The sequence below is a fragment of the Etheostoma spectabile genome, chromosome 3 (assembly GCF_008692095.1).
Source record: "Etheostoma spectabile isolate EspeVRDwgs_2016 chromosome 3, UIUC_Espe_1.0, whole genome shotgun sequence".
Lineage (NCBI taxonomy): Eukaryota > Metazoa > Chordata > Actinopteri > Perciformes > Percidae > Etheostoma > Etheostoma spectabile.
The window spans coordinates 29,181,778-29,194,454 of NC_045735.1; the positions used below are offsets into that span (position 1 = coordinate 29,181,778).

Here is a 12,677-nt window from a genome sequence, read left to right on the forward strand (position 1 = left end):
AAACACACCTCTGTTCTCTCATTGACAGGGGACGGAAGAGGGAGGGAGAGAGGGATGGAGGGAGGGACGGAGGGAGGGACGGAGGGAGGGCAAAACTTGCTGGGCAACAAATTTATCTATTTGCCTGTTAGCTTGTGGACATGCAAGCCTGCTTATATTTGCTGTTGCGTAGTTTAAGTCAATTCTGACTGTCCTTTTAAGTCGGTGTATGTTTGCCTATGTAACAGCTGTGGCATACGATCTGTAATGTAAATTCAAAATACTTAATAACTTATTTATTTTTGTGTTGTTATGTGTTTGTGTAGCAATGAGCGTGCTCGGTGGATCAGCGCTCTGGGACAGATGGTCTACAACAACAAGAGTCAGGACAGAACCAGTAAGTGTCCACAAACATGTATTCACACACGCACACACACACACACACCCTTAAAAGGCTCCCTGACCTCACCTTTTAGCCTGCTGCACCACCTTGTGGTCAAAAGACGAACCGTTTTTTTATCCAGATTTTCATTTCAAAACAATTGGCTTTTTAATTCCGACAAAATAAAATAAGGAAAGTGTAACTGGTCGGCAGTGAGTCATGGACTTGTGTTTTATGTGTTGGTTTAGATGTCATGCAGGTGGAGGTGATCAGAACTTACACAGCCAAGCAGCCGGATGAGTTGTCTCTGCAGGTGGCTGATGTGGTGCTGGTCTCGCAGACTGTAGAAGACGGTATGTTCAGCTCTCTCTCTCTCTCTCTCTCTCTCTCTCTCTCTCTCTCTCTCTCTCTCTCTCTCTCTACTTTTTGGCTCTGTCATTTTCTCAAGCTCTTTCTACAGCTTCTCTCATCCTCTTTAGTATTCCCCTCATTTTCCGCCTTCCTGTTTCACCTGCGCCCTTTCATCGTGCACTTTTATACACTCTCCCATCTCCTTTCAAATCCAATCGGTCTCACATAATAGGCCTTACACCTGGCTGTGTACTTTTGGTTTAAAACCACATCTTGAAACACACAAGCCCCAAGGTCATTTCCCTTTTGGTGGCCATAGCAACTGACTTTCATGTTAAAGAACAGATAGCTTTGAGCATCAAAGACAACGACAGTAATAACATGAGGAAACACAACACATGTTTCAGTTGTCATATGCAATTTCTCCTCTTAGGTTGGTATGAAGGTGAGCGACTGCGCGATGGAGAAAGGGGGTGGTTCCTCGCCGAGTGTGCCGAACCAATCACGTGCCAAGCCACCATCGAGCGCAACATGCAGAGAATGGACCGCCTGCAAGGGTTGGAGACTAACGTGTGAGCAGGATTAGCCTGCTCCTTTTGACTCGCCAGTGACCTTTCGGTTTAAGAAGTGAACACAGACAAATGAGTTCAGTGACCTGCCTTCAGGGAGTAAGTGGACCAGGCTGCTGGACTCTTTACAGTGGGATAATATTAAAGATAAAGCCATAGTTCTTATATTTCTGCTTAGCGTCCCTTGTGGGTGCGATGGCTCGACAGGGGGATCTGTCACAGTTACTAATTTGCAGGTTGGTTGGAAAACGTCACACTCACTGCCAGAGTCACTGCTTTCAACTCCCTGCTCCGTAACTGGTGGAGTCGAATTTGTAAATTTTTATTTTTCTCCCAAACATATACTCATATATTTTTTTGAGTGGAAGTGATGTGCAATGCAATACTTGAGACGACAGTACCACTGTATGAGGTAAAGTAGAACAAAAAGTGTGACAGCAGCCTGTGATGTGTGTTCTGTTAATGAGCACCAGGCCATGTAATTAGGAGCTTTGCCAGGAATAATGTAACTATGAAAATGTTGATTGTGAAAGTGATAATAAGGCAATACGGTGGGATTGGCAGCTTCTTTTTTCAATGTGTGGGTTAGTGTAGAAACTCTTGTTGTTTCAGAAGTATGGCAAGTAAAACTATTCCAATTATATTTTCTAGAAAAACATGAATGCAATTTGTCTGAAGCCCATGGCACTGTGTAAATAGAATAAGTAATGGATTGGATAATAAGAATTACAGTCCTCTGGGTAGTTTAATCTAATGTCATTCGCAGGTTAATCACAAGGGCCAAGTATCTGTTCTCCACCGTGCTGTTTGTCACCAGTTAATGTCACAGCCATGAATCAGATTCCATTTTTCTCTCCATCCACACAGTGATTTAGACAGCCTGAAATATCACACACACTAGATGCTAGACAGGGCAAACTGAAATTAATTTGTGTGTACTGATGGTGAGACCGGAAGAGAAGAGCGACCCTACCCAGCCCTGCTTTTAATGTGATTGTCCCGTGTGAGTCATCTTTTTAGTGTTGCCATGCCCGGCCAATGGAAATGAATGGCTCGGTCAGAGTGTGGGGATAACACCATCTATCAAGCCCGCTGCTCTGGCCACCGGCTCAAATGACAACCACAAACGTTGAGCTGCATGACGGTAGCGTGCAGGGCACCCAGCAGGAAGGACATGAGTACCCAGACGAAGCTTTGCATTTGCACTCAGGGAACATTACCATACCACACATCGAAGCATGAACTGATCTTCATTTCAATAACTTCCTGTACTTGTAACTATTGTAAATCATTTGTGTACATGTAAATATGTAAAACAGCCTGAATTGTTTTTCCAAAATACAGATTTATATTGCAGTAACTTTTTAGTCAACCTTATATATTTCAATCAGCCACTATAAATAAAAGCCACATTGCTCGGAGCTTGTCATGTACTCTCAATGATCAATAGGACGTCTCTTTTCCTGAGGTCTACTCCTAGATAGACCAAAAAAACAATTACTCTACTTTTATTCCTCCAGTAACATCGAGAGCAATAAATTAGCCATGTGCTCTTTGGACATTCGGTGCAGATTAATCTGAAATGTGCATACATCCTCCAGCCAGCAGCACTTTTCCTAGATATTAATGATAGATATTGGCTGTTAAATCAGGGGTATGCAACTGTGTGCTGCTGAAGTTTAACAGCTATGCAGGTGTTTATTCTTACCAAATTTAGTGATTGCTCTCTCAAAGCTCTAAAACAAATGGTGTTCTCCCATCATAGAACAGATTATGGTTTCACATCATAAAGCCAGCAATATTTCAGAGTAATGGTTATCAGTTTGTTTTTCAGTTCCTAAATTTCAGCCTTGTAAAGCAGATAAATCTAAGCCAGGCAGTTTATATTTTGTACATCCTTTTCTTTATTGTACAGTCCATTAAGTGACATTGCTTTCAAAATAAGAGCATGAATTATCCAAACCAAAAATGCACAGACTAAACAACAAACTAGAATAGCCACAGTGTCTTTGAATATGGATTGGTCCTTGCTAAATAATGACAGAACAGGCAACAAAAGAATATTGGGAGCCATTCAAATGCATAAAATTTTCCAGTATTCTTGCATCCTGGCTTTGGCCTTCAGGAGCACCAGCAAAGGCCAGCTGGTTATCATAAATATCACAAATAACCTCTGTCTAAAGATGCAGTCAGTCATTAACAAGGCTCTTCTCTTCATAGCCAGCCAAAAACTTGGCCACTTTTAATCATCGTCGTCATCATCGTCGTCCTTGAAGTGTCCGTGTTGTCCTCTAGGGGCAGGTGTCCACGTCCTGTCGTAGCCTTTAGTGCTGCCGGTGGGCTTCTCCTGGGTGGTGATGAGGTCTATGATGGCTGTGATGACAGCACAGTCTTTGGACTGACGGTTTTCCCAGTTTACAGGAGCAGGGTTACGAACTTTCTCCTCCAGCAGGGAATCCAGCTCTTTCTTTAAACTCTGTAGAAAAGACCGAACAGAAAGGTCAGTAAAAAAAATGCATCTTGTTGTGCGTGCGTGCGTGCATGCATGTGTCCCTCGCTTACCTTGACAAGGTGAGCGATGCGTGCCGGGGATCTGAAGACAATCCACTGGTCCACGGAGATAGTCTCCTGGCCCTCGTCTTTCTGGATTGTGATGTCTCCTCCGAAGAACAGCAGCGAGAACGGGGACACCTCAGTGCAATCGTACAGGAAGATCTGAGGACACGCAGAGAGATGTCGCTAATGCACAACAACAGGAGCTTTGCAACAAACACAATAAAACTGTCAGTGACAGGGATCATTATGACACACCGAGCCAGACCACTCTGGGGTGTGAGCTGAAAGTGTCCCATTAGTGAAGAGACAATGTGTGAATTGAAATGTATTTCAGTGCCTCCCGTGTTAGGAGAAATGTCATCTTGCCCTGCCTGTGAATGTGTTACACTCTTTTACATCGGTTTTCCTCCCTGTGCTAAACTTAGGGTGACCACCCGTCCCGCGTAGCGCGTGCGCGCACAGCGTTTGAAGCCAATTCACCAAAAAGCGTCCCGCAAATTGAGACCGGTCACGCATATCAATGTCTGCTCAAAAAAAAAGTTGGTCTCTCTAATCTTGGAGCCCGAGGCAGCCAAACGAACATTAGGCTCGTTGGACAGAACTGCGCCTGTAAAGAGACGAGAGCAGGCGGCAGCAGCCGGGGGTGGTGGGGGGGGGACACTAAAAGCTGCGGTAAAGTCAGGCAGTTTCCAGCCGATTCCAGAACAGGATATGACTTTAACACTGTGGTGCGATTCCGATTTAATAATATAAAGCCACCCACATATCAGCTGGAACAGTCTCTAGTTTTAATTGTAGCTCTCAAAGTGCTCTACATGCGTCTGATGATCTGATTTTAATTAACACACACCTGGAGTGATCTGTGATCTGAACGGATTTGTCTCTCTGACTTCTAAACGTCACTATCGCCAGATGTCCAGAATAAGACTTTAAATCAGCCAAATAGTTAAAATCCCTCCGATTCGTTGTCATGACAGCGCAGGCACGTGCATACCAGACACTGGGAAGGGACTTTAGGAACGCGCTTTCCATTTCAAAAACGTGAGAAAGAGCCCGAGTCTGAGCAGTCTGAGACCCCCCCACCATCGTTAGAAAGAGAAGGTGGGTACAAGGAAGACTGGGAAACTCTTTATTTTAAACTGTTCCTGTTGGTGAGCCTACAATTCCTGTTGTCATATAATTTATATTATAATGTATTTAAAGTGATAAATTGTAATGAAAAATAAAATAAATAGCTAAGTAATCGTAAGTGGAAGTGCATCTGTCAATTATATTATAATTGTATGAGATTTCAAAATATTAATCTTTATTTAGAAAAATACACATTGGTTCTATTCATGGCTTACATCAGCAGTTACACAGTCAGGGGCATAGGGCATTATTATATACTATGCAGGGCTAGAAATGGTAAACCAGTATTAGTGACCGCCCCGTGGGGGGGGGGCACCGCTTCGCCAGGCGTGTTCCCACATTGTCCCTCATACATACCACTTGTCCCCCCTTGGGCTTATTAGCAGGTGGTCACCCTAGCTAAACTGACAGCTGCTTATGTGGAGTAGCTTGACTATTGATAGATACCGACCATGGGAAATACCAGTTTTCTTAAAATTAACTAAGTAAAATTATTGAAAATGCTGAATATTTTCTTTGAGGAGTAAACGATGTATATCTATATATGAGCACCAGCTCTGCAAACTGAGCTATCTGAGTGCCTGAAAATTCTGATTAAGATGGAAAATAGAAGTAATACTCTGTTATGCACTGATCTGTATGCACACACTCACAGAAAGCTACGGCGACTATATGAGCAGCAGACTAAGGTCGAACAATACCTATTTCTGCTTTGAAGGTAACCGACCGGAGTGTTGAAAATTAGCATCAGAGAGAGGAAGAGAAAGGCGGAGGGAGTGGGTGGGAAACAAGGACAAAAAAAAGAAGTAACAGGAGAGCAGGGACAACTGCATTTGCCCCATGAATGTGTAATGTAACAGACCACCAGGGGCAAGTGCGTCACAGGAGATAAAGTTTAACGTCATCCCTCCTCACTTTCCCCGGTCTTCTACTTCCTTCTCTCTCTCATTACACAAATGCCCTTGACAACCTCTGAATACTTTACTTTTATAAAAGACACAAACGCATAGCATTGAGCACAAAACCACACTCCAAGAAAAGAAACACAGCATGATGAAAATACTACTGGTGAAACGCAGCAAAGACCAAGGCAGCAACATGAGAGATAAATAAGCAATCAGAGAGGACATAAAAGGTCTTTATATTTGAAGGACAGCACAGAACAAATAGAGCCAGATGGAAAGGAAAATGGGAGTTTAAAGAGGAGCAAAAAATAAAAGGGGGGGGGGCGTAAATCTTTCCCCTTGGGTTTGATCGTCCAATGCCTTATCCAATAAATGATGGGCTAAAATCTGTCAACTGTAAATGTATTATCTTTCCACAGCTTGTATGAAAATGTTAGAGATCAAATTAAATGTAATTCGCAGAAAGAGCAATTTACATTGACGTTTCTTTTCAACTTTTTGTAAGAAATATTTCACTGGGTGATTGAAGCCCTTCATAAGTAACTGACGACGCTTAAGACGGACGCTATGGAACCAAACATTTCTTATTTTGGCAGCTGGGACTCCTCTGTCCTCACATCTCTCTCCCTTCCTCGCAGGGAGAAGTAAGGGAAGTGAGCGAGTGAGGGAAGTGAGGCAACACGTTAGCATATTGAAAAGCACCCAACGGTAGAAAGAGGGAGAGGGCAGCAGTCAGGGGGCCGTATTGAATATTCGCACCACCCCCCCCCCCCCACCCCCCCCCCCCCCCCCACCCCCCCCCCCCCCCCCCCCCCCCCCCCCCACCCCACCACCTCTTACATTGTGTCTGAAAGCTTTGAAGCACAACAGCCTTTGAGAGAGAGCGAGACTTGAAAGGCAGTGTTTTAATCAAATATTCATTCAGTGCTAAGCTGGTGTGGCACAACCGCCAACCTTCAACCACTGGTATTTTTTTTCACTCACATGCACACACAACCAAACAGACACAGCAACACACTCTCAAACGTAAGAACACACAGCACGAATACAGCAGTGTTAAACCACAGCGTAATGTGTTCCCGTGTCCCTTCGCCTACTCACACTGCTCGTTCTCATCTTGAGGTGGTAGATGAGCCATGTGTAGTTGAACTGAGTCTCCTCAGCATTGACTGATTTAGGGTGGATGCACACCTTTCCATCAGCCTGGGTGTACACCTTAACCCTGAGGAAGACAAGATGTTAGAGTGTGTGTTTGCCTGTAGGTATACTGGTTAAAAAAAAAAAAAAAAATCACATCCCCAACACATGACAAAAAGAGACATTTCAAACAGTTTTTATTACAGTTATCATTATCGCGGTAAACTGACAAAATTACAAACATTTAGCATTGCTAAAGGGGAACCACACAAATGTTACACATCAGTTCTGTTTAACTCCACCCCTCCAGATAGTTTTAATTTTTTTTTTTTTTTTTTTTTACTTGCAGCCCCCAACAGACATTGCCTACAATGATGCCAGGTGTATTACTAATATACCTGAACGTGGAAGTCAACTGGATCGAGTGGAAAAGGCTTTCTAGTACTCTTTAATGTTTCAATGCTGTACAGAGATTTTCATCCAATTTCAGTAATGACAGATATTATTGTACAGTATAATTTTGGTCAAATACTTGTACAGATTTCATATCTACACATGCCTACTATGTATGTGTGTTTGTAGGCCCAGATTGTGTAAAAAATGTCTCATCCCCAGGCCCAATTTTGTTAAAATAAATCATTACATAGTCCTAGAAACAACCCCCCATGTGCTTCTGACTTGTTTGAACGATGCACAAAGAATGCCTCCTGCCATTTTAGCATGGAGCATACCAAAGACTAGTTGAGATGCAGTCAGCAAATCATCTCGAACATAAACGCTGTGTTTCAAACTCCTATGTGTCAGCTGGACAAAACCTGACTGCTGGGTACTAAGCTGCTTGTACCAGACAGCAGTCCGACTTAGCAGCAAAAACAAACAAGAAGCGCTTCATCGAGCAATGAATCCATTAAATACTGCAAAGATGTGGTGCGGAGGGATGTGAAAACTTTCAGCTGGCTTAGCATCAAGTGTTGAGAATTACTTATACAGAATAAAGGACCCTGCACTACTGGGTCTAAAGCAGTCACTGAGACAGACTTCCAAAAGTGCGAGCCCTACTGGGAGAGTATGTGTCCGTCTCCCGGTTGTGTGTGTCTGTCTATTGCACACAGGTCACAGCCGTTGCCCATGACAGCTGAGGGCAGTTTTATGATGACTGCATTGATCTTCAGCTCCGGAAAGCTCCTCTGTTTTTGACAATTTACCTAGCCTGGTTTCTGCACAGCCTCCGGTAATTCTCACGGGGATTTTACAGAACGCTTACCTGAGAGGTTTGATGAGATATTGCGGTGTGAAGGCTATCAAAAGATCAATAAGAATGAATGTGTGCGTCTCTATCTTGTGCTGTGCGACCCTTCCCTGCCCTGTCTTTTTTCATCTCCCTCTTTGAATTGGCAGACTCACCCCGGCCTCTTTTTGCTGTTAGATGGTCTTATCATGGCCACCTTTGGGTATAGACCAGCTACAATGACTGCCTTGATTAACTTCTCGTTGTCTAGGGAAGGAAGTGAGAGTTAGAAAAAGAACAAATGAGCACTGCTCATTAACATGTTCCAGGGGATATTCCATTACTGCGCCACAGCCTTTTGAGTTACAAGAAATAGAATTTTCTGAAAGCTGAACTGCAACCACAAAACTCCTCTTAGTTACCTGAGTTGACGTTAGACTTAGGGTCTTTAGGGTCCCTGCTGCTGACAAAACCTGTACGCATTAGATGCTCAGCAAACTGACCCTTCATGTTGTGCAGCATCTGAATGATGAAAGGACAAAGTACTTTATAGAAGGCTGCTTTTTCTTATCTGACCAGACAGAAGTCAACTCAAGCATGTAATGTGGTTTTATAAGTACATCAGCACAGAAACCCACAATCAGCCTGGCTCACCTGGAGTGTATTGGCAGACAGGAAGTTGTCCCAGCAGTACTCCCTCTCATACCTGGCGCCACGCTGTTTCGCTTCCACCCAGCCCTGCTCAATCAATGGACAAATTAGGACAGGATCAATTTATACAGAGGACAGAGATGAAAGAACACAGACAGATGCGAGCTGTCTTACCTGGAAGGCGTTGACAATGGTGAGGTGGTCACTCTTGGAGTTTCTGGACAGGGTCTTTCTCCTCATGTCTGCCATCTTCTCTTTACCCTGAGAGAGACAGATGCATTAAAAGAATATTCTTTTAAGACCTACTTTAAAATGAAATAAGTCGGGAGGTAGAGTGCATTAATGTGTTGAAGTGTGCCCGTGTGTCGATGCCGACAAAAGCTTTCATGTCTGTGAACTCGGTGCCCTACCAGGGGGATGAAGAAAGGGTCTTTGAAGCTGAGTGATGCAGCGATGGTGAGTACGGGGTCGAGGCAACCCAACAGAGCTCCAAACAGGATGAGCTTGCCAATGTGAGGCTCCACAGGCAGACGAGCCAGGTGGAAACCCAGCGCTGTCAGATTCTCTGAACGGTCCAGGGCGTTCTAACAACAACAAGATAGTAAGTCACAAAACCCAGAAAGAAAATCACACATCTTCAGTCATCTACAGCTCAACGTCGTTTGTTTTTAAAGATATCTACATAAAAAGGGAATGAATAGCCTTTGTTAAAAGGTGCTCTAAGCGATGTTGGGAGACGTTACTTCCCGTCCCCTCTCCCTCCCTTCCATACTTCTGCACACTAACCCCCCCGATGCCGTTTGTAGCCCCTGGGCTGTCTACAGAGACTGTGTGTTGTTGTTTTTTACAGTGTGTTTTACAGTGTGTTACAGTGTGGTAACCCTAACCCAAAAAAGGGTTGTAGCCTAAAAACGCATGACATCGCTTAGAGTACCTTTAACAAAGCATGTTAATTAAGGCTTTTTAAGGCTTTCAGGAACATGTACTTTGAGTTTTGTTACCATCAGAGTAGACAGGAGACTTTAAAGCCGCATGCTCTAGTGAAGAGAGTCGCTCTTTCTAAACTGCTACAGTTTTCCTATTGGCTATTGTAGTTTTGCTACTGAAAAAATTAATACTCAACTATTTTGAAAAGCGATTCATAGTTTCCGTTTAAACATTACCACATTTAGCTTATTAAGCTTAAGATTTGCTGTATTTGTTAAAAATATGTATTTACTGTCACTGACTGTTGATTGGACAAAACATGCTACTTAAAAGACATTAATTATATAACTTATAAGAAACTGCAGGGGGATTTTTTTCAACCATTTTATGACATATTCAAGGGCAAACAAGAAAATAAAGAAAATTGTCGATGAATCGATAATATAACTGATCGTTATTTGCAGCCCAAAAGTAAGTTGTTGATCCTGGTTTACTCTGAACCTATCTTTGCAAGATTTTGAAAGAATCTTTTGTCTTTCTTACCAGGTCTATGAGGTTCTTGATGGCTAGGTTGACGGCCTTCTCAGTTGGAGGGTCCAGGGCTTTCTCCAGGAATTGAGCTATAGACCCAAGCTTCAATATCTACAGTGGGCAGCACACATCACATCACACATAGATCAGCAAAAGTGTTTGTCATTAGTGGCAAACACTGAATTGTGGGATATTTTATTGTGTATATAAATAAAAGGAAGGTCTGTTGCAATTAGCTTTATGTGTGTCTTCTCGTGGTTTGCTTCTATAGGTGATAAAATAACCAACACTGTGGAGAGTTAACCTATTAATATGCTCTAATCAGCGCTGGGCTGAGCAGAGCATTAATGTGATGACACAAGATAATACTATGACAATCCATTCTTTAAATATGTATTCACTTTTAAATCAATTTTTTTTTAAATACAATACAATACCAAACATTTATCTGTGACAAAGTGAAGAGTAAGCGAGCGACCATATTTCTATGTCTGACTAACAGTGGTGTGTTTGGTGTTGGTAGTGCTTATGCATTAGAGAATATGCTCAGCGTTAGCATGTTGTCACGGTTTCTCTCATTTTAGGGACAGCCTGATGCATTAATCCGCCTCTCACCCACACACACTCCAATGCATCCAACTGAAGTAGCAGAAGAAACACACTCAAACACATTTCCAATAAAGCCACTGGTGAGAACAATCATAGCAAACACTAGATCTGACTGAACTTTGGCTTAATGTTCCATTAGCATGGGTTGAAATATGTCTGAGTGGAGTATGAGGATTTAAAAAAGAGGGGAAAAAAATAAATAGTAAGCTTTCCAAACATAAAAAAGTGGCGGTTGATGTTGAGAGAACGAGGACCAGAAGAGGCGCGATTATGTGCACGAGTCAGTCCAGAATGTTCATCCCTAGTTCTCATTAGTCAGGATAGGCTGCAATTTAAAAAAAACAGCAGTGCTGTCCTCGTCGGTCCACTGCACTCACAAAACTCATTCACAGCAATCTTGTCCTCACCTCAACTGCCCGGCCAACATCTATATGTCTCTCTCTGTCATTTGGTCTCGCTCTTTCTCTCCACATACACAACCTTGATCTGCAGGCAGAGCTCCTCCAGCGGTGTCCTCATGATTTCGGGTAATTGATAGGCATCCAGCAGGCTGGCCCTGAGACCATTGTACAGATGATAGCACTGCCCGGGACACACTCTGGATATATACACATAAGAAGAAAGTGGGACAGAGGGGGGGTTATGTGTTACATCAGTCCTGTGACAAATGCTTCATTTAAAATCAATTGGATGAAACTTCACTCAGTAAGCAGCTCCTCCTAAATGTGCTTTGCTCCACTTTGATGTCAGAGCTAGTTAACAGAACAGACGTCTCGAGTCACAGACCGGAAACAACCTGGGAGTGACTACGCTTTGCCTTCTCAGTGGTTGGGAAGGCAGGAAGGCGCTGATGGAGAAGACTGACATTCGGCTGATACGATTGTAAGGAAAAATAATCCTTCCAGATACAGTGGTGTGAAAAAGTGTTTGCCCCCTTCCTCATTTCCTGTTCCTTTGCATGTTTGTCACACTGTGACACAAGTGTTTCGGAACATCAAACCAATTTAAACAATAGTCAAGGACAACACAAGTAAACACAAAATGCAATTTGTAAATGAAGGTGTTTATTAAAAGGTGAAAAAAATCCAAACCATCATGGCCTGTTGTGAAAAAGTGATTGCCCCCTTGTTAAACATACTATAACTGTGGTTGTCCACACCTGAGTTCAATTTCTCTAGCCACACCCAGCCTGATTATTGCCACACCTGTTCACAATCAAGCATCACTTAAATGAGCTGCTTGACACAGTAAGGTCCACCAGAAGATCCTTAAAAGCTACACATGCCGAGACCCAAAGAAATTCAGGAACAATTGAGAAAAGAAGTAATTGAGATCTATCAGTCTGGAAGGGTTATAAAGCCATTTCCAAGCTGGGAATCCAGCGACCACAGTGAGACCCATTATCCACAAATGGCGAAGACTGGACCAGTGGTGAACCTTCCCAGGAGTGGCCGGCCCCCAAATTACCCCAAGAGCGCAGCGACGACTCATCCAAGAGGTCACAAAAGACCCTACAACAACGTCCAAAGAACTGCAGGCCTCACTTGCCTCAGTTAAGGTCAGCGTTCATGCCTCCACCATCAGGAGACTGGGCAAAAATGGCCTGCATGGCAGAGTTCCAAGGAGAAAACCACTGCTGAGCAAAAAGACATCAAAGCTCGTCTCATTTCTCAACAACACATCTTGATGATCCCCAAACTTTTGGGACAACATTCTGGGAC

At 43.2% G+C, this 12,677-nt stretch overlaps 2 protein-coding genes across 2 annotated transcripts in view; one reads left to right on the forward strand and one right to left on the reverse strand.

Moving 5' to 3' along the window:
• The window catches only part of LOC116674513 (rho guanine nucleotide exchange factor 26), a 30,619-nt gene extending 27,917 nt beyond the window's left edge, over nt 1-2,702 (forward strand). The window contains exons 13-15 of the mRNA XM_032506948.1: nt 306-376; nt 610-714; nt 1,146-2,702. Of these exons, the coding sequence (XP_032362839.1) occupies nt 306-376; nt 610-714; nt 1,146-1,288 (319 nt within the window). The 3' untranslated portion in view covers nt 1,289-2,702. The remainder of the gene's footprint in view (nt 1-305; nt 377-609; nt 715-1,145) is intronic.
• Nucleotides 2,703-3,167: 465 nt separating this feature from the next.
• dhx36 (DEAH (Asp-Glu-Ala-His) box polypeptide 36) overlaps nt 3,168-12,677 on the reverse strand; it is a 32,200-nt gene continuing 22,690 nt past the window's right edge. The window contains exons 17-26 of the mRNA XM_032506942.1: nt 11,437-11,554; nt 10,360-10,458; nt 9,300-9,473; nt 9,064-9,150; nt 8,893-8,976; nt 8,661-8,760; nt 8,415-8,505; nt 6,975-7,095; nt 3,844-3,996; nt 3,168-3,757 (exon numbers count right to left, since the gene is read on the reverse strand). Of these exons, the coding sequence (XP_032362833.1) occupies nt 3,524-3,757; nt 3,844-3,996; nt 6,975-7,095; nt 8,415-8,505; nt 8,661-8,760; nt 8,893-8,976; nt 9,064-9,150; nt 9,300-9,473; nt 10,360-10,458; nt 11,437-11,554 (1,261 nt within the window). The 3' untranslated portion in view covers nt 3,168-3,523. The remainder of the gene's footprint in view (nt 3,758-3,843; nt 3,997-6,974; nt 7,096-8,414; nt 8,506-8,660; nt 8,761-8,892; nt 8,977-9,063; nt 9,151-9,299; nt 9,474-10,359; nt 10,459-11,436; nt 11,555-12,677) is intronic.